At 30.1% G+C, this 23,687-nt stretch overlaps 1 protein-coding gene across 1 annotated transcript in view; it reads right to left on the bottom strand.

Annotated features, from left to right (window-relative positions):
• Nucleotides 1-5,666: 5,666 nt before the first annotated feature.
• The window catches only part of LOC127703303 (ankyrin repeat domain-containing protein 27-like), a 68,493-nt gene continuing 50,472 nt past the window's right edge, over nucleotides 5,667-23,687 (bottom strand). The window contains exons 24-25 of the mRNA XM_052207823.1: nucleotides 9,617-9,713; nucleotides 5,667-8,176 (exon numbers count right to left, since the gene is read on the bottom strand). Coding sequence (XP_052063783.1) covers nucleotides 7,608-8,176; nucleotides 9,617-9,713 — 666 coding nt within the window. The 3' untranslated portion in view covers nucleotides 5,667-7,607. The remainder of the gene's footprint in view (nucleotides 8,177-9,616; nucleotides 9,714-23,687) is intronic.

Raw genomic sequence — 23,687 nt, forward strand, 5'->3', positions numbered from 1 at the left:
CGCTTATATTTTTTGTAGTCTATACGCTTTTGAAACTTACCCTGTTTAACTGGAAACTTTTCTTTGTAAGAGTTATCTCCCCGAACACTGTTTTCCTTGTTATGACATCTCCTTTGCAACCATAAAAGAAAACAACAAATTTATTTTTCAAAATTGCTCATTATATCTTCAGAAAGTTACGTTTAATTTTGACCAAAGCGTTACGAACGCTCCATATGCGAGTTATTCCCCCTTATGGTTTTAAAATAAGTGATATGTATTTGTAACATGTAAACCATTAGTGATAGAGACATAGGGAGTTTTGATTTGAGGTCCTTGGTCCAATAAAAGAAAAATGAGGTCAAGGTCAAAGGTCAAGGTCATGTTCTGAATTTCGATTTGGCTTGTTATTACTTATTATCAAAAGCCGTATAAGATATCGACAAAATGTTTTTAATAAATTGTTATATGCGACATGTCGTAACACATAAATTTTGGTTGAACGTTTTCTCACCTCGCATATTTAAAACTAGCTGTATGGTGATATAACTCATTAACCATATATGATAGAGACATAGGGTCTTTTGTTTTGAGGTCCTTACTTTATGACCTTGAAATTTAGATCAAGGTCATAGGTAAATTTATCGTTCTAGATTTTGACCTTTGCTTTAACTTTAGATTTATAAATGATGGAGCCATGGGACTTCTTGCATTAGGTTTCAAGCCATATGACCATAAAAAGGTCAACCAGAAGTGACCTTGTGTGATCCGGAAGTAGCTATGTTTTGTACTTATTTAATATAAAAGTATATAGAACCATATATTTTTTGAAATCAGTGTCAGGTAGACTATCATTTTAAACCAGAAGTGACATTTTTCAAATCGGAAGTAACAAATTATCATCCTTATTTCAAACAGAAAAGTATCGAAACCATATATTTTTGGAATCAGCGCACAGTTAGCTATCATCTGACACTAGAAATGACATTTTAAACTCGATTATCATATTTTCATATCAAAATACATGGTTTTTTTTTTGTGGAAAGACCTTCAATTTTTCTCTGAACAACTAGTTTTTAATTTTAATTGAATGTCTTCTAAATTATGGGACCACCAGACATGACAAAATAGTTTTTTTTACTTTCTTTGTTTTATGTAATGATACACACCTTAAGCCTTATGTCCTGAACATGAGGAAAGATCACTTTTTTCTGTACTTTTATTATTGTTAACGATATGATTATTGTCATCTTAAACTATCAGTTAACTACTAATGATGTTGAATTAGTATCATCTATTCAGTATTTTGTTTATTTATAAAATACTATACAACATATATTTATAATCCTTTCTCCTCAGTTAAATCTTTTAAGGTGCTATTTCTCTCTCAAATCAGAAATGTTGGTTTGTAATGATGCAAGTGTCTCTGACTTTTAAACCTATGAATTATTTCTTTTCTATTTTTCATAAAAAAACTAAGAAATAAATCCTTTTTCCTAACTGAATGATGAGATTAAAGGATATATCGATGGAAGATATTGTATAGAATACAAGAAATATATATTACGGCAACAGGCTTTAGTATACATTAAACAGTGCTATGAGTTTTCGGTCTGTATCTCGTATTAAGATATATCTGCGATTATAGTCGCACAAAAAATCTTCAGAGAAAAGTTTGTATTAGTCAGGATTATTTCAGTATAACTTTCATTAAACTTTGATTGTAATATTTATTGTTAAAGAGCCACATAGCGTTTATTATAATCTAATTTTGATATTTAGTGATTAATTAGGCAACATGGCATTCAGGTTTATCTTAGTTCATCTCCAGTTGTGAACATGGTTCAGTTTTGTTAAAAGATATTGTGAATTGTTGTTTGTCTTCTTTTGACCATGATGATATTTGTTTTCTGCGACTTTAGATGGTTTTTGTTGTTCTGTTTATTCCATTTTTATGTTTTCATGCTTTCAAACGTTTATTATATTTTGGTTTTCAAAACTTTTGTTCTCGAGAGTACATTATTATCAACATACTGCTACTAAAACAAATGTCCCAATGACGATGTTATCAAAATTCTGGACTTTTAAGCTGTTTAATCCATGCCCGGTCAGGTTAAATTACTGAGTGTTATATTTGTTCCTTGTTTAAACGTTGATAAACAGATTTTTCATAGATTTATAAAGCTGAAATAGGAATTGAAGTGGATGTGGGATCAGCAGACTCTTTTAGATTTTATTGTTTTATTGACCAGAAAAAATCAACTTTTACATAAGCTTTTGGACAAAAAAAATATGATTTAGAATTTGTTTTGATAACGCATATCATACGTCTAAATCGTGAAATAATATTCAACAAAATACAAGAATTTCTGGTTGGAATAGAGAATTTTCCCGTGTTTGGACAGAATTCTACGCCCTTGGCATGTATACGAACCTGCAATATATCTCGGAAGAGTCTTTTTTTACCTTTCAAAGGGAAAATCCTAACCAAACATTTTGTACCAGTGCCAGTCCCGATTTTCCACCAGTTTTCCCTGTGAACACACTTGGCATCATTGTTTTATTGTATCACATGTATTAACTTTATAAATCTGCATAAAATATTTCCCGTATGATTTCAGTAATAATCGTTCAGTCTATCGCACAACCATAATTTAGATTAATAATGTATTTATGTATAGTTGAAATTCAAAATGTCTTATATGAAAAATTTGTAAAAATAACTCTGATATCGCTCATTTCAAGTGCAATCTTTCTTAACATTTATAATTAGTTCAGACATTTTGAGATATGAGATATTTTGGTGTTAATTACATTTTCTAAGGTCATCTTCTTCGAATCATATGGTCAAATGTAAGATATTGGCTAGGTTTAATGATAGAAATAGAATAACGTTTAAGATTAGAATGACACAACTGTCCCATGTGTCTATAATTCTATCATTAAGAGGATCATTATTTAACGGTGATGAACTTTTATCCATGAAAGGTGTTAAAATGTCTGATCCCTTCTATATTTCCACTAATTTATATAACATTTTTTTTCAAGAGATATGTGCTATAATTTCAAGACAATAAAACTCGTTTCTTGTATGAATAGCCTCACGTATAAATACTGTATTTATATCAATAGTGTTGAGTAAGTCAGAACTAACTATGCTTCACTTCGCATAACAAGTTAAATTACAACTTAGTCATATGTATTGCACGTATTGCTTCCAAACAAAACAGAAAGGACATTTTTGAAAATATGGGACAAATTACAAGCCTTTATACCCCGGGTCTTTTCCATGCATGATGTTGAATAATCCATAGATTATTCAAGTTTATAATTCATTGATCACAGAGAGTATTTAACTGCCAAAAAAAATTTCATTTATCATTAAATAAACAGCTGCGCCATGAGCGCATGATACGCCCGTCGCTTTTTTAAAGAATAAAGTTCAATAGCTTCTCAATGTCATATCAGAAATTCATGAAAAACTAAAGGGAGGTTATCTTAATAGATATAAACCAGTCATCAAAGTCTCATGATAACTGCTCAAAGCATTGTCCGAAAACTTGACCCCCCTTTTTTATGAATAAAATCACAGAAATCTGAAACGTAAAATCTAAAATTTATAATAATCGAAAGTAAGCTTACGTCAATAGATATAAACAATTCACCAAAGTTTCATGAAAACTGCTCAAAGCATTTTTGAGTTATTGTCCAAAAACTGGAAAATCCCCTTTTTTTTTAATGAATAAAACCCCAGAACTCATAAACGTCAAATTTAAAATTTATAAAAAAAACGAAAGGGAGCTCAGGTCAATAGATACAAACAATTCACCAAAGTTTCATGCAAATTGGTTAAAGCGTTTTTGAGTTAATGTCCGACATGTTGACGACGGACGGACGAACAACGGTATACCATAATACGTCCCGTAAACGGGCGTATAAAAAACGGGAAAATGAAAAACAAATATTTTCTTAATTTTGCTTTAGACATAATCTCATAATCATAAATAAAGCCTCTGCTAAAGTTTCATAAAATCCTATTGAAGTTCGACAAATCTATCGATGTCTCAAGCACTTGAACTTTGGATTGTATCGTAATGTCACCTACAAAAAGTCTTTTTATTGGTAAAATATAGACAAAAAAAACATATTTATGAAACTTTGTTTTGCATACTATCTTTTGATCATAAAAAAGTTTTCATCAAATTCATATTATAATCAAACATTTAAATGTATTACAATGTTACCCTGCTACGTAATGGACCAACAGTCCTTTTTTTGCATGTATATTGCAGAACATATATCATCCTCTTTGGGCACATTCTTTCCCGAGCTGAACAGTCTTTGCTCTTACTTCTAACTTATTTTATGTTTTACAGAAAAGCAGAAAATAACAATTTATAAGTCCTTGGATTGACTTTGGAGCAGATCAAAGCCATGTTATCCTGTACGGTGACCTGTACCCATGCCATCACACTACCAAGAGATCATCAAGGTAATTAATACATAATGTTGTTCCTAAAGAGTAGACTAAACTCATGATATCTATATCACTCCGAACCATAATTGGGTGACATATTACTTTTCCTCCGTTCTTTTTCATTATTATTATTATTATTCTTCCACCTTTTTTTGTCTGAAGCATTCCTGGAAGACTAATGGACCAATATTGATCAAACTTGGGCATAATGGTAATCACCATATGTAGATTCGTAATTCCACTTTGAAACTGACGTTATAATGGAATCAGCACAAATGCGAAAAAAAGAAAGAGTTCCAAACTTAAAGAAACTTCACAGAAATGTCACTGGTCATGAGGAAATGTGGCTTCTGAGTTTAAAATGTTTAAAATGGTCGCCGTTACCATGGAAACAGCCCGGAAAAGTTTTAATGCTACAAACTTAATGAAACTTTACAAAAATATTAACTAGCTGAGGAAGATGAGCTATTCGCCTTTGAAAATTTTCAAAATGGCTGCCGTTTCCATGGAAACAGAAAAAATATGAAAAATATTTAAAAGCTCCATATATTCTGAAAATTTACTGAAAGATGTATAGCCATGCATTTATGTGCAGTCGCTGTTTAAAACTCTAGAAAAAAATAAAATCACAAAAATACTGAACTCCGAGGAAAATTCAAAACGGAAAGTCCCTAATCAAATGGCAAAATCAAAATGATAAAACACATCAAACGAATGGACAACAACTGTCATATTCCTGACTTGGTACAGGCATTTTCATATGTAGAAAATGGTGGATTGAACCTGATTTAATAGTGCTAAACCTCTCATTTGTACGACAGTCGCATCAATTTCCATTATATTGACAATGAAATGGCTGCTGCTTAGTGGCAATTGGAGATGATGATATGCACTATTGATTGCAATAGCAATTTTAGTATTTTTGTTCTCTCCCAACCATTTGGTTTAATTGTCATCAAATAAATATTTTTTGTGTTTCTTTCTTGGTCATTCTTGATGATGGTTCTTGTAGAAAAATGCTTGATTGTAGATGTTTGCCATTGATATCTTGCATTATTTCATTCTTAAATTACTATGTATAAACTATTGTTTGTTTTAGCTATTCTGAGACAAGTCTACTTTATATATGTAAAATTCTGGAATTTTTAAAGGCCTTTAAAAATTGTTGATTTTCTGAAAAGTACTCATAAAATGAAATAAACAAATCATATTCCATTTCATTAATTTATTTATAAACTGCCAACAATAATTATGTAATAAATAACAATTATTTTCATAAAACAGCAACATAAATCATTGAATATAACACAAATCTGAATTTTTAAGTTGTCATGATAACTATGTTTATTGAGCAGTTAAAACAAAGCCAAATTTAATATCGCTATAAACAATTCTGTGTCATTTCACAAAATAGTAATTTAACACCCATTGCTTCCATTCTGATCATTAATAAAATCATATATCACTCATAATAATACATATAATACTATATATGTTAAATTGCCCAAGTATTACCAACACTTATCATATTCTCATGCATGCATTTGTAAAATATGGAACGTCTATTTCTCAATGGAAATTAGACATGATCATAATTTCCAAACATGTTCTAGCAATAAAACACTTCTCTAAAACAGTTTTACTCAATGTATTAAGTTTGATAAACATGGATACATATTCATCCAACATAAACTCTTTTACTACAAACTTAAGTAAAATTTAAAAAAAATGTTAAACTGTAAATAATATCATTCTGTATTTGACATATGTAACTGCTATATGCAAATGAATAGATATAAACATTTATGGAAATTTGATATTTTGCTGTTTTATCATAATTATAAATTAGCTGTTTATAAAATTTTCGAAATACCAAGGCTTTTCTACCTCAGGAATAGATTACCTTAGTTGTATTTGGCAAAACTTTTAAGAATTTTGGGTTCCCATTGCTCTTCAACTTCAATCTTTATTTGGCTTTTTTAACTTTTTTTTATTCGAGAATCACTGATGAGTCTTTTGAAGATGAAACGTGTGTCTGGTGTTCAAAATTTCAATCCTGGTATCTATGATGAGTTTATTTATATGTCTAAAGACAAATTACCTGATCATAAAGAAAATCACAAAGAAGATAGTAAATGACTTATAATATGAAACAACCATTTTCATATTTATATCATTTTAATTGTCTGGACATAAAATGACATAAAATGTCAAGACTTGTTAAGAGCCTACGTTTTTTTATAGCTATATATTCGTCTTGTAGAGAACTCGGTATTGTTTAAATATTGGCTTACTAGTGGTCAGTCTTATACTGTTGTGTTACTAGTCATACAATTCAGGATTTGTTATCTAACACATGTAAATAACAGCTTCTGAATATTCTGAAAATTTAGTGAGCATATCTTAATTGACTGCAAGAAAAGGGACTCAATGAACTACAAAAGACAAAACATTTACTATCAATTGCTTCAAAATGGTACAGCAAAACCAATCAAGGTGTTTAAAAATTATTTTTATTTCTTAACCTATTTACTCTGTTCCTTACTAATTGCTATTTTTTCATAATCAATGTGTAATTCCCCTGTTCGCAGTTGTTTATTGAAAGAAAAGCAATGATCACAAAGAAACTTAGGTATTTTTTTAAAATTTGCTCTTGATCATAAAAAAAAATTCCGGTCCAACTTTCATAAAATACCATGAGTTTGACAAAGTTATTGATGTTTGACTGTATCTTAATGGTAACTGCAAAATAAAATTCCATCCATTTATCAGAAAACAGGGAAAATGAAAAACAGTACTTTCATAACCTTGACCTGAAATTCGGAAAACAAAATACTGAAAAAATTTATACCTTTTATGATACTCTTTTTGAAAAAAAATAAATATAAACTTATGAATACAATGAGGCACATTTAAATGGACATTGATTTTATTGACAGATAATGAAACAAATAATTAGGAATAATGTTCATGATTGAATATCTATTATTTGTGAGTATATCTGCCATCACAAGAAAGCTTGGAGAAATACCCTTTTATCCTGCCATTGGTCCTCTTAAGTTTACTGGTTGTTTGGTCATCATCTGAATACATTCCTTACGAATAACTGTATCAGTTTCAAGACTGAGTTTTCAATCATGTTTCATAAAGCTCAGTCTTCAATACTTTCTGACATGATTGTTACCTTTTCAAATGAAGAACAGTTTTTATCACTTTCACTGACTTCTTTATTTTCAGAACAATATTTTAAAAAACTCTCAGCAGTTTCAATATTATCACAGTTTTCTTCCATGTTCTTTGCATGTTTGCTAACTGCATTATCAGTTTTACTGTCAGCATTTTCAATAACATTAATTTGTTCAATGAACTGGCCTTCTTCAAATTCAGAATTTTTTTCATCACTGATATTTTCATTAACAGAACTGTTAAGTGTTCCATCACATTTACTTTTCTCCTTTAGCACCAATTTATAAATATGTAAAGGTTCACTTTTGTCTATGGATTGAACATGCCTTAATGTTGATAAATCAAAAGCTCTTATAGACAGCTGACGTTGTAAATTTATAAGCTGAGCTGAACTTTTATCTACGGTAGAGGTACGACGGAGACTAGAATTTGGATCAAATGTTTCTATGGATTGACAAAGCTCATGTAAAGCATTCAAGTCCCTTTCTTCTGTAGCTTTCAAAATGTGATGTACTTTTGGTTGCTTCCAATGTTCTGTAAAAATAACATTATTCCAAGAATAATTTATGGTAAATATTTCCTTATCATGAAAAAACGTTTTCATCAAAATAAAAGTAAAATCTGTTTGTTTGATTTTTGTCACAGACAAAACCTTAATCTTTAACAAAATTTAATCAAGTTTAATTAATTATTGAATCCTCTTGAATCTTGAAACTTTAAATAAAAATCATAATTTCCCAGTCCCTTTGTGTTTTCTTATAAACTCCTATGACTCCTATAATCACCCTGGATAGACATTTCATGGCAGTATAGTTAAGTACTTCATAAAAGGAACAAACGTTTAAAATCAATAATAACTAGCTTTCACTAGCCTTGTGAAACATCTATTTTTAGCCTGTTTGTTGCAGCACAGGATCACAGTACCAATTTTTATTTTTTACAAGAGGTCACTTTAAGACTGGGAGATGTATGTTCACTATAACAATATCTAAATTCCTATTACAGTTATAAGAATTGTTCTTCATAGTTAACCATGTTTATATATCATATATTGTATGAATCTAAAATATATATTCATAAATCTCAGTAAAGTAAATTTACAAAGTTCCATCATAATACTCTGTTTTGGCCAATCCATGAACAAATATAATTATACAACATTAACTGCAACTGTAGTGTCCGGTTATTTTGGTTAAATTTGGTTTATAGCTGGTTTTATGATTAGCTCTTTGTAAAACTGTAATAAATCTCTGTTACGGTCAATTATTTGGTTTAATTTAAACATTTCTTATGTGCTATGTGAGTAAATATGGATTTTCAATATGTATATTTATACAACAAGTCTACAGATCTGACCACATAAAGAATCATATGTTACATTTAATTGAACTACAAATCCAGAAAGTAGAAACAATATGTCCAATTATTATCAATATCTTATAAGTATGTGTCTAGAAATGCTACTACAATACTCTTCACAGTAATTAACCGTATTGTCTTTTGTTTTTGGTTTGTTTTTTGCAATTGTATTTGAGATGCCTTATAAAAATCAATTCTGCTAATCCATAAAAAGAATTAACTTCTAAAATTGCTTTTAAGCATTTACACAGCATAATTTTCATTAATGTAGCATTTCTTTTCTTTCTTGTTTTTGTGAGTTTTTTTCCTTACATTTTCAAAGACATTTTAAGATTCAAACTCTGTGCTTTGATTTATAAAACCTTTACTACTATTGCAGATCATTCTCACTCTTATTGAATGACAGATATACGCCAGATTAGTCAGAATTAAGACAAATAGAAGTCCCATCATATCTGACCTCTATATTCTGACATTAATTAAAGCAGTGATGTATGACTATAGCTGTTTATTTCACTAATAGATATTTGATGGATTAAAAATGGGCCATTACTCTGCCATAGACCAATATAAGTATATCAAATTGATATTACAATGTTGTTTAAAATGTATTACCATTTGTTTCCTGTGCTAGTGCTGGAGTAATCTGTTCATTATCATGACGAATCACATTCTTTGTGTAGTTCTTCAGAAGTTCTACTATGTCTGAATTCTGAAAATTAGTATAAAATATAAAGAGCTCAGTTTACCAGAAGTCTTTATTATAGGCAGTAATTATTTGTTAAAGAAGTGGCTTTACAGGAAATAATATTCATAAAGGATTGATTAATGTTTGCCTAACATCCAGGGCAAATTTTTTAACCTTCTTTTACTTTAGGGACATTGAACTTTAGATAAAGGGTTCCACTTTAGTTAAAGGTTAGGTAAGAGTTGGTTTAAAATAAGGATAAGTATTAGGGCTCTGGCTAGTGTTAGAGTATGGCAAGGATTAGTTTTAGGATTAGGGTCAATCAATTATAGTCCTATATAAGTTAGGTCCTTTCAAGTAAAAGAAGGTTATCATCTCATGCACATTGAACACAACATATGCAGGATTTTCAATCAATAACATATCATATTCAAACACTTTTAAATGGGAAAGAATGAGAGAGGTTTAACGGCAATGTTTGATAATCACTTCAAATAAAGGACTGATAAAAGAAGCATAGTTTTTGGCCTACCCCAATGTCCTAGATATAAGTGTTATCTGAAGCAGTAGTGAGCAGTGGTTAGCTATTGTTAACAGTAGTTAGCAGTAGTTTTAGAGAAGTTATTTGAAATAAATGGGGAATGTGTCTATGGGACACAGATGATGACCCCACTTGCATATCATATAAAGTTATAAAGGGACATAACTGAAGAACGGTAAAAGTCACTCTCCCAAATTTGTACTTGATTTGAGTTTTGTGGTGATACGTATTGTATATAAGTTTCATAACATTTGGTTGAGGCAAACTTAAGTAAGAGAACGGAAACAGAAATTCAGCAATTTTTCCCTTTGTAAAGGGGCACAACTCTAGAAAGGTTAAATTGACGCCACCAAAATTCAAATTTGATCTGCGTTTTGTGGTAATAAGCATTGTGTATAAGTTTCATAACATTTGGTTGAGGCAAACTAAAGTTAGAGAATGGAAACGAAAAATTCATCAATTTTTCCATTTGTAAAGGGACATAACTCTAGAACAGTTAAAGTGAGGCCACCAAAATTCAATCTTGATCTGTGTTTTGTGGTAATAAGCATTGAGTATAAGTTTCATAACATTTGGTTGAGGCAAACTAAAGGAAGAGAATGGAAACTAAAAATTCAGCAATTTTTCCATTTGTAAAGGGGCATAAATCTAGAACAGTTAAAGTGATGCCACCAAAATTCAAACTTAATCTGTGTTTTTTTGGTAATAAACATTTTGTATAAGTTTCATAACATTTGGTTGAGGCAAACTAAAGTTAGAGAACAGAAACGAAAAAAATTCAGCAATTTTTCCATTTATAAAGGAGCATAACTCTAGAATGATTTAAGTGACGCCACCAAAATTCAAACTTAATCTGTGTTTTGTGGTAATAAGCATTGAGTAATAATTTCATAACATTTGGTTGAGGCAAACTAAAGTTAGAGAATGGAAGCGAAAAATTCATCAATTTTTCCATTTGAAAAGGGGTATAACTCTAGAACGGTTAAAGTGACGCCACCAAGATTCAAACTTGATCTGTGTTTTGTGGTTATAAGCATTGAGTATAAGTTTCATAACATTTGGTTGAGGCAAACTAAAGTTAGAGAATGGAAACGAAAAATTCATCAATTTTTCCATTTGAAAAGGGGCATAACTCTAGAATGGTTAAAGTGACGCCACCAAAATTCAAACTTGATCTGTGTTTTGTGGTTATAAGCATTGAGTATAAGTTTCATAACATTTGGTTGAGGCAAACTAAAGTTAGAGAATGGAAACGAAAAATTCAGCAATTTTTCCATTTGTAAAGGGGCATAAATCTAGAACGGTTAAAGTGACGCCACCAAAATTCAAACTTGATCTGTGTTTTGTGGTAATAAGCATTGAGTATAAGTTTCATAACATTTAGTTGAGGCAAACTAAAGTTAGAGAATGGAAACGAAAAATCCATCAATTTTTCCATTTGTAAAGGGGCATAACTCTAGAACAGTTAAAGTGAGGCCACCAAAATTCAATCTTGATCTGTGTTTTGTGGTAATAAGCATTGAGTATAAGTTTCATAACATTTGGTTGAGGCAAACTAAAGTTAGAGAATGGAAACTAAAAATTCAGCAATTTTTCCATTTGTAAAGGGGCATAAATCTAGAACGGTTAAAGTGATGCCACCAAAATTCAAATTTAATCTGTGTTTTTTTGGTAATAAGCATTTTGTATAAGTTTCATAACATTTGGTTGAGGCAAACTAAAGTTAGAGAACAGAAATGAAAAAAATTCAGCAATTTTTCCATTTATAAAGGAGCATAACTCTAGAGTGATTTAAGTGACGCCACCAAAATTCAAACTTGATCTGTGTTTTGTGGTTATAAGCATTGAGTATTAATTTCATAACATTTGGTTGAGGCAAACTAAAGTTAGAGAATGGAAACTAAAAATTCATCAATTTTTCCATTTGAAAAGGGGTATAACTCTAGAACGGTTAAAGTGACGCCACCAAAATTCAAACTTGATCTGTGTTTTGTAGTTATAAGCATTGAGTATAAGTTTCATAACATTTAATTGAGGCAAACTAAAGTTAGAGAATGGAAACGAAAAATTCAGCAATTTTTCCATTTGTAAAGGAGCATAAATCTAGAACGGTTAAAGTGAAGCCACCAAAATTCAAACTTAATCTGTGTTTTGTGGTAATAAGCATTGAGTATAAGTTTCATAACATTTGGTTGAGGCAAACTAAAGGAAGAGAATGGAAACGAAAAATTCAGCAATTTTTCCATTTGTAAAGGGGCATAACTCTAGAATGGTTAAAGTGACGCCACCAAAATTCAAACTTGATCTGTGTTTTGTGGTTATAAGCATTGAGTATAAGTTTCATAACATTTGGTTGAGGCAAACTAAAGTTAGAGAATGGAAGCGAAAAATTCATCAATTTTTCCATTTGAAAAGGGGCATAAAACTAGAACGGTTAAAGTGACGCCACCAAAATTCAAACTTGATCTGTGTTTTGTGGTTATAAGCATTGAGTATAAGTTTCATAACATTTGGTTGAGGCAAACTAAAGTTAGAGAATGGAAACGAAAAAATTCAGAAATTTTCCATTTGTAAAGGGGCATAACTCTAGAACTGTTAAAGTGATGCCACCAAAATTCAAACTTAATCTGTTTTTTTTTGTTTTTTTTTTACTTTTGATTTTTTTATTTCCAACAATTACAACATATACATGACATACATACAACATAATACATATAAGATATATACAGTGTCATTATTATAAATACATCTAAATTGGAAATATTTTACATTTTCTATTGAAAAGATGAAAAAAAAAAAAAAAAAAAAATAAGTTAATAAATAAATAAATAAATAAATAAATAATGATAATTAACAGATTGGAGTTAAGAGTAAAGAAGAAGGGGAAAAAAACAATTAAAAAAAACAAAACAAAAGGATTATCGAGTTACATCCCTATCTATATTTTAAATATCAAATATCAATATGTTGAAAAATATTTGCAAAATTAACTAGACATATTTCTTTCGTAACAGCCATCAACACAGATCAACTACATAACATGACAATAATATTTTCTTTAAAATAGATTATAATTAAATAGTCATAAGTTATTCATAATCTGTGTTTTTTTGGTAGTAAGCATTTTCTATAAGTTTCATAACATTTGGTTGAGGCAAACTAAAGTTAGAGAACGGAAACCAACTTTGGGACGTACGTACGTAAGGACGTACAGACGGACAAGGGTAAAACTTAATGCCCCCTCTGCTATGGCGGGGGCATAAAAATGCATAATGGAACACAACAAATTCCAATTGATGACAGCAGGTTAATATACTTTAGCCTTAAGGCTATTTGAGTTGAGTGAACTAAGCTGAAGAAAACCATTTAAGAAGAATTGCTACACTTTTTGTCATTAAACTGTTAAATCAAAAGCATGATGAAATTGAATTGATTACGTTTGTGCATAATATTTGTAGTAAGAAACATAATTGTATTTCTGGATCAGCAAAGACAATTTCATATTTGAAAACCTCACAAAATTATGTAATTGTCCCTTAAGCTAAGGTTACAAATTCACAAAGCAAAGGTGACCTTAGACAGTTTAGGTTAATGTCTTTTTATACCCTTTCTGTATTTGTGCTCTTCACATATATTTTTTTGCTTTCCAAACTTTTGGTCTGGAGCAAAATGCTAAAGAATATTTTTCATGTCAGGCCTTTTTATAGATAGATATAACAAGATGTGGTATGAGTGCCGATGAGACAACTCTCCATCCAAGTCACAATTTGTAAAAGTAAACCATTATAGGTCAAAGTACGGTCTTCAACACGGAGCCTTGGCTCACACCGAACAGCAAGCTATAAAGGGCCCTAAAAATGACTAGTATAAAACCATTCAAACAGGAAAACCAAAGGTCTAATCTATATAAAAAATGAGAAACGAGAAACACTTAATTAAGAACCACATCAACAAAAGACAACCACTGAACATCAGGTTCCTGACTTAGGACAGGTGAAAACAAATGCAGCGGGTTTAAATATTTTAATAGGCGCCAACCTTCACCCTACCTGAAACAACAGTGTAACATCGCAACATAGAAAGACACACTATAAAATATCAATTGAAATGGCTTAACTCAATCAAAAGACATGTTAACAAAAACAAGTGAACATACACTGAACGAATAAATTTGATCTATGACACAATGTATATACAAAATTAATAAAACAAGGGGGTTAGATGTAAAACAATATCAAAAAGACAACCATAACCTTGGACAAAATGCCACCAAATAAAATAACTTACACAGGTAAATAAAAATAATTTTGTTATAAAGTATACATGGAGTACGGAAATAATTTTTACAAAATAAATAATTTAGTTGTTCCTAGTACGAGAACAAAAGTGAAAATATATTGTCATACTAACACTAAAGGTGGTATATATAAAAAATAGTGAGACTAGATATAACACTGAATAAGTAAACATTAAATAACAAAAATACATTACAAATTGTATCAACAGGTCAAATTAACATGAAAGTACAATTTGAGAGTACTCGCAGTTACTGAAAGATGACTCTATGGTTAAGGTTTTGCTCAATGCCATTCGGCGGGGCCCTAATTAATTCCTAGCCTAGAACCACATTATCTCTCATTTATAACTTGATGATGTCGTATGAACAGGGTTGTTTATTTTTTTTTCTTTAAAAAAAAAAAATTTATGTTCATTATTATATATTTTAGATACCCTGTAATAGCAATGAGATGATAAATATAAAACATTCATCATTTTCTACATAAGGAAATACCTGTACCAAGTCAGGAATATGACAGTTGTTTTCCATTTGTTTGATGTGTTTGAGCTTTTAATTTTGCCATTTGAGAAGGGACTTTCCGTTTTGAATTTTCCTTGGAGTTTGGTATTTTTGTTATTTTACTTTTTATATTAAGGGAAAAAACAAAACTAATAGGAAATAATATGATTAACATCATTCCAAAATGCCTTTAGAAATTCATAGTCTACATTTAGTATGTCCCTTCAATAATGTCGTTATTAACCACAAAAAAAATCATCAGCCACGATAACTTACACAAAAGATATAATTAAGTGATCTGTATGATTATCCCATACAAACTGTTCTTTAGTCAATCCATTGTCATAGGTCTACTAACTAGAAAATATGCCACTGGGTAAGATACATCAATTTAATGTCTTTTTTCAAACCAGACATCTCCAACTAATGGCCAACAATGCCTTGAGATACAAATGTTAAAGGTAATAGAACCAGTGAAAGAAAGAAAATGGCAATAGTGTAATTAATAATTAAAATGAACAGGAATAGACCGCTGTTTTTATCAGTATAACATCCAATAGTTCTCATTATTTTCAGTAAAATATAATAGTTCAAGGCCTGGCCTCTTGACTTTTAACAATATATCATTCTAACATAAAGTGATTTTGTCTGAAACACCACTAGGATGGACCATTATCCTGTTTAGCCCTTGAGTGACACTATAAATGAACTGATTCACACAAATAAGAAATATCAGTCAGTGTCTGTTAAAGGGAATGTCCTGGTGACGTACATATCACCAACAGATTCTCTTTATGGTTTTTTCAGAGCTACGAGTTTTTGGCAACCATAAATTAATAGATGACTACTTATGATTTAGACATTAGTAGGATAATAAAATAATATGCAGACAAGGCTTAAACGAAATACAACATTATCAAATTATTTTTCTTCTATCATCTTTAACTATTTAAGTATTTTCAAATAAGCAGAAAAACGTCATAATTTCTAGTAATTCACAATTCACTTTAAATATATCTCAAGCTTTCCTGTATGAAATAATTTTCTGGTTCAGTAATAGTCGAGTTTTTGATAGAAACAACCTAAAAACCAGTACACAAAGTTTCTCATCACTAACGGATATAGTGATAACCTAAAAACCAGTACACAAAGTTTCTCATGACTAAAGGATATAGTGATAACCTAAAAACCAGTACACAAAGTTTCTCATGACTAAAGGATATAGTGATAACCTAAAAACCAGTACACAAAGTTTCTCATGACTAAAGGATATAGTGATAATTTCCCATGAAAATTAACCACTCTTTCAGTTTCCTTCATTTTTATTGTTTTTGTCAAAGCTAACATGACTAATGCAATGTGAAATTTCATTTAAATACAAATACTGGGACACAATATAATTACAGTTTTTATGGACTTCTCTTTTTTTAATTTACCTTGGAGTTATTTTTGTTATTCATTTTACTTCCTTATTTGTTGCTTTTTTTCCATTTGTTTTCCATATTAACAAATAAGAAAAATAATATCACTTCATTACATCTAGCTTTAGATATCTGTACAATAAATTTACTTAGTACCATGTCACACACACCCCTTCCCCCCTTTTGGGTTATATGTGTAACCCCTCCCCAAATGATCAAAAGCTGTGCATTTTTTTTTACAATTTTTAACCAAAACATTGATGTTTGACAATGTTACAACATGAGTGGTACATTTCTATGATCTGTCAACATCTATGATTATTTGATGACTGCTTCAAGTCCAAAGAGAGGGGTGACATGCTTTTGGGATGTGGGATAAAGTGGGATCTGGGAAAAAATGTGGGAAGTGCAAATAATTACCAAAAAGAGTTATTTAAATATTAACATTTATAAGTATTTACATAACTAATTGCAAATTTGTAGACCTTTGGTCCCAGATCACTCTAAAAGCTGAAGCACTTCTTGAAATCGACTCTAAAATAATCATCAGGGAATTCATGACAAATTAATGGAAAAAAAATTGCTCCCTTATAGCTTACTGGTAAATCCATAAAAGTTATGGTCTATAGAGTTTGGAAACAATAAGAACTATGAAGTATCTATTTAGCAGTGCTGGGTGTATAAAGAGTCATGTTTAGGCTGATTGATTCTGCTACATGTATAATATTATATATGTAATGGAGTATGCCATCTTGAAGGTATAACAGTCTTTACAACTAATTCTAGTATGTTCATTTGACTGTGCAGTAAGTTTTTTTAAACACCTGCCATTTTAGAAATTTATATTTTGGTAATAAGAGTCAATCTGTAGCAACAAATTTTCAGAACTTTATTTCTTTTTAGTCTGATTTTGTTGTGGGTATATATAGAAAAGTAATAAATTTATCAAACAGATCAACATACATTTAAAATAATATATCCATATGGCTTAACTTTAAATAATATGTCCATATGGCTTAATTCTAAAATAATATGTCCATATGGCTTAATTCTAAAATAATATGTCCATAAGACTTAATTCTAAAATAAATATGTCCATATGGCTTAATTCTAAAATAATATGTCCAAATGACCAAATTCTAAAAAAAAGTTTTAAATCAAACAATTGTCAGTAGCAGAAACAGACTTTCATTTGACTGACTTGATACACACTTTGTAAATAAGCTTGGGACTGAATGCCACGTTTTATGAGTATTAACTTTGCAAATAAGCTTGGGACTGAATGCCACGTTTTATGAGTATAAACTTTGTAAGTAAGCTTCAGGGACTGAATGTCAGGTTTTATGAGTATAAACCACTTGCTTTATGATGATTACTTCCAGTTTCGAGTAAGGATGCATCTTGGACCTTACTTTCCCAAATTATTTAGTTTGAAAGGAATTGCATTGTCCATTCACTGTGTGGTAAAATGACAATTTTAAGTCAAATATGTTTTTTTTAGAAGTTGATGACAATACAAATAATATTTCAATACTTAATCAATTGACCAGGCTTTAAAATCCTATTCATTTATCAATAAAACTTTATGTTTTTATAATAGAAGAATCTTGCTGTATTAGCAGTTTTAGTACTGTCAAATTACAGTTCTATTTAATCCTCCTACTTTAAATTTCTAATTTCAGGACTTAATACAATCAATGCTACTCATCAATTAACTTTCAAACAAATATCTAAGTAATTATGTTACAATTACACCTAATTACATAAAATCCTTGTTGAAATTATAATTCCACAGATCTTATAAATTTCAATGAAAGTTTCCATCACAGGCTAATCCCTGTCAGATTATTCTGATATTTTCTTTAAGTTTTCATGGAAATTAACTATTTTTCTGTGCAAACAAAGAGATCACTTGGGATCATCAGAGATAAACTATGATTAATTGGAATCGGTATAAACACTTGTCGTGGATCAAGCTATACAAATAGATATATATTTACAGCTTATTTTGATAATATACTCATAACTTAAAAATACTGCGAACTCCCAATTGTTATCAATCAATTTGTCAATTGTATTCCTTTTGTAAGATAATGATAAACATTTTAAAATTTGAAATAGTTTGATTGAGGATGGTTTGTTTTTCTAATGTTCTCCTAACACCTTCCTTTGATTTTCCTGAAAGAGCCTCCCCATAAAACTTGTGAAATAAAGATGTTCACCTTTTCAAGAAAAGTTCAACAGCAATAATCATAAATCATGGTTTGATGAAATATGAGAACGTGTCAGAATTGTTAACAAATCATTTTCTACAGACAACAAATATAAACTCTATCTCAACTATAACTTTAAGAAACTCAAAATATTCAAAAAAAAAATGAGTAACCAAATAGGATCAGACTGTCCAGATATCGATACACAAAAAATGAAATATCCGAGCAGAGTTCACGTCAGATTTGCTACAATTTTTTTTTACATTCTTATAATTAAAATGATCAGGGGAAAACAGAGGGATTTTAATTTTGCTGTTTCACACTTGAAATATTATGGATGAACAAAAGCCAAAATGATGAAGGCCATTTGTTGTGCCAAAATATTTGGTCTTTTTATTAGGTATAATTTCATCTTTTTGGTATATACAATATCTTTTATCAGTTATCATTGCACTTATCTTTAGACTTACATATCTATATGTACACCTTCACATCATTATTACACACTTATTGTCAAAAAAAGACAATGAAAATATCAATTGATGAACATTAGTAACCAATTTTCTTGTTAATAATAATTCAATTATTTTTTTTTTAAATTCACATTTTAAGCTGTGTGATTTTACAATTGTGAATATGTTGAAGGTATTTTTACAAGTTATTCAATGTAAAACATTGAAATGTCCAAGATTTCATCTGATGCCATACACTTTGCTACAAAGATAAAAATCTTGCAAAATAAAAGGTTAGGAAACTGTATTATTGAAAATATAGCTTGTTCCTATATGTAGCCTTTCATAAACAAGCTATGCATCTAAAATCTATATCACAGTAATAAATTTACAAATTGCCAAAAAATCCATTAATTCAAATTATTCGGTTATTTCCATTAATGAAAAGAGACATTCCTTCTTCATAACATATAAGCTTTAAAGTCAAACTGAAGAAAAAAAATGACAATAAATTTAGCGATTTTCCTATCAATTAACATGAAGTAATTCTTCCTACGTAACAGACCAACTATACAAGACATTTGATGCAGATTGAACATTGCAACATTTCACAATTATTGACATAACGGATATGCAGCAGAGTTTTAATTCCTTCTATTCTATTTGAGTAGAAATAATGTCATATGAACAAATAAAACAAAGAAAATCCATTCTTTAATCACACAAAATGTTAAATGTTTCTAAATACATTTTTGTTAAGCAGATGATATGTACTATAACAAGTGTTTGCAGATACCTATACATTAAAAGAAAATTAAAAATTCCGAGGAGTAAAAACAAATTTTAATGCAACATTGTTTGTAATGATCATTTTGATTGGATAACATCACCAATTTTCACGGCCTCAAATCACAATTGATGCTGTGAAAACATAAGTGCAAACGCAGATGACGTATCACAGATTTTAAATGTATGATTTGACCTTGTTTTTTCTCAGTTTCATTCGATTATGGAGATAACAATATTGTATTTTAAGCTCCGACGGCATTATTTGGTGATTTGATGGTCGCAAATACCCGTTTACTGGCTCTGCTAATGCGTCTCCAGTAAACTTAACTTGTGACCATCAAATCACCAATTGATGCCGTTGGAGCTTAAAATACAATATAGTTATCTACTAATTAAAAAGTCAAGAGATTGCTCACAGTTCTGATGGCCTTTTCCAAACTTGCTGGGGCTGTGGAATCCTTAAAGCCCATCAGACGTCAGAGTAATCCCAATCTCCAAGTTATCATAATCAGATAGCAATGCTTGAACCAACATGACAAAATCCAACTTTAAACTGAGCTTTCTGTATACAAATTTTTCACGAAGTTTTCAAAGAAGAAAATTGACTGAAATCAAATTTTTAAATGTATAAATTGAGTTCTAACTGCCATCATAAAAAGGGGATGTTTCCTAAGGGCTCAATTAGGACTAAAAATTGAGGTACTCTAAAATAATTCTAATCTTGCAAAAATAATTGATAAGATGTACATATTTTAAATTTTGTATCAAATCTACTTTTATACAAACATAGACAAGAAACTTTGTAACATAAATATATTTTTTAATTAAGTGCAAGGGAGAATTTCAGTAAAACTAGTTCCAGTGAGTTAAATCCAATTGTAAGGAACAATTTATCTCAAGATGGATATTATACCTTGAGGTTTCCCACAAATATCCTTTATATAACCCAGCATTTTAAAGTTAATCATACTCAATAACTTATGAATATATCTCTTATTACATTTCCTTAAAGATTATAATATAAATTGATAAACAGTTTGTTTAGTACATATTCCAAAACTTACAACAGAGTTTTGACAATTATGACAAGTTTGTGAATTGAGCTGAATCGTGATTACACCCTATGACAGACATATCTATTGAAGTAAACCTATTGACACCCGATTACAGTGACAGTCCATGCTACTTCTATCTATCGAACGTTGAAGCATTTTACAGATCATAGCTTGATTCAATATTGGTTATATGAAAAAAACATTATTCAAATGAATTACTTTCCTTGAAATAGCAGCTTGATGCCTGAAAATTTCCTTGGAAAAATACATAAACAAATGTGAACTGTGTAAAGATAGACAGATCCTGTATAACATCACTTTAAATCTAATTTCTCCACTGAGACTGCACTCTCTAACATTGTCAATGTAAACATGTTTGTTCTTGCTTGAGATATTTAGTGTCCTAAAGTACTACTTAAAGTTGACCAATCTTATCCCAAACTATAGCCACAATACAACATGGACATCTCTTGATCCCACTAGCCTCATGAGCTGCATATAAAACAACTAACACATTTCTGTAAGCTTTTGCAGAAAGTAGAGATACCTTCAGTTCTCACATATGGTTTCTAAGGGACAACATCTAATAGAAATTTGGTGAAATTAAGTCAGCATTCATCATACCATGAATCAGTGAATATTTTGATTTTTGGTCTTTCAGTAGTTTGGAATATTTCAGCTTCACCTGGTCTGATTTAAAACTGTACAGACAGTCTTAATTTCCATTTAAACTTCAGAAAGTGAACCTCAATCAGATTAAATATGAGGTCAAGACTCGAAAGAGTATTGATAGTGTTCAATTTAGCCCCATTTTATTTCATAAACTGTCCATGCTACTACAAGTCTGATATAGATTGGTACTTTCATAAGAAATTACTGCTAAACATCAATGTTCTCCGTTAAAATTAATATAAATAACTTTTCACTCTTTTTTTTTGTCTTTTAAACAAAACAAAAAACAATTTGATATTAACAAATTATTGTTTTATGCAAATAAATTTTTTAAAATTTTTAAAGAAATCAATATCTTTTAAGAATATTGATAATTTTTATATGTGGTTGGGGGAATCTATAGAAGACATTAAAATATTCATTTAAGGTTATCTAATCATGATGCAAACAGAACTAAATGATGCTAAGATAATATAAAAGATAACATGCACCAAAGGGATAAGAATACCTTCAGTGGGTTTATTAGCAATTATTTTACTTAGTCCTTAAGAATTAAAAAAAATAATTTTTTAAAGAAAACTAACGATTTTTGTTATGAAGTGAAGGTTTCCATTACAAATGATGAATTCAAATCATCCTGCAAGCCGTTAGTAAGAAAATACAAGGTTAAGGAATGATAATAAAACTGTTTCCAAGATAAGAAAAAAATTGCCCTAAAAACAAATTTATACTCCAAATTTTCTTCAGTTTACAGAATGAGATGAGTCTATGAATTTATATAAAATGTTGCCGTTTTTATTTGAAATATTTCCTTTTCACATCACTACCAGTTGATCAATCTATAGAGGCTATTCAAACTGCAACTGGGTGAAACTATTTAGCAATTAGTATTGTGAAAGGACAAAACTTTCTGATTATATAAATAAGATGATGTGGTATGAGTGCCAATGAGAAAACTCTCCATCCAAGTCACAATGTGTAAAAAGTAAACAATTATAGGTCAAAGTACAGCCTTCAACATGGAGCCTTGGCTCACACCAAACAGCAAGCTATAAAGGGCCCCGAAAAGACTAATGTAAATCAATTCAAACAGGAAAACCAACAGTCTAATCTATATAAAAAACAAGAAACGAGAAACACTTATGAACCACACCAACAAACGACAACCACTGAACAACAGGCTCCTGACTTAGAACAGGTGCATAAAACTGCAGCAGGTTTAATCGTTTTAACAGGCGCCAACCTTCACCCTAACCTGAAACAGTGGTATAACATAACAATATAAAAAGACTTATGTAAGACAGAAGTGCAAATGAATACACTATGTATAAATACTGTTATTTGTATGAAAGCAAGGAAAATATTGTTACAAAATCCTTAATGACGACACTGTAGAAAGTACTCTTATGAACACAGTAACACATGTTGATTATTTTCTTTTCAGCATATATATTCAATAATTATAACTCTGGCTAGCAAAGATGTGACTGATGTAGACATATAAAGATGTTTGGACAAACAAGTAATTCAAATGTCTGCTAGATAAACCTTAATAATAATAAACAACTTCTCTAGACATGACCAATGACCAGTTTCCCTTGTGCTTTGTTGTTTGTACTGGAACTACTTCAGTAATAATGACTGGTCTCATCTGACATGCTGAAAATGTATGACCATGTATTTGTAGCCTTATCTGTTTGTAATCTCATACGTGGCAATTTAAGGATGTTTACAAGCATCTTGCATTATTCAGCTAATAGACTGACACCCTGCAGTGAAATTCCATATAATCCTCATTTGTTAGAATTATATTATGATTAGCATGAAAAAAGGAGATTTGTGGTATACATAAGTGAGAAAAACTACCTATATACAAAACATGACAAAATAAAAGTAAAATATCAAAAATACAGAACCCCAAGGAAAATTCAAAACGGAAAGTCCCTTCTCAAATGGCAGAATCAAAAGCTCAAACACATCAAAAGAATGGAAAACAACTGTCGTATTCCTGACTTGGTACAGGCATTTTCTTATGTAGAAAATGGTGGATTAAACCT

Source organism: Mytilus californianus, unplaced genomic scaffold (genome assembly GCF_021869535.1).
Source record: "Mytilus californianus isolate M0D057914Y unplaced genomic scaffold, xbMytCali1.0.p SCAF_5, whole genome shotgun sequence".
Lineage (NCBI taxonomy): Eukaryota > Metazoa > Mollusca > Bivalvia > Mytilida > Mytilidae > Mytilus > Mytilus californianus.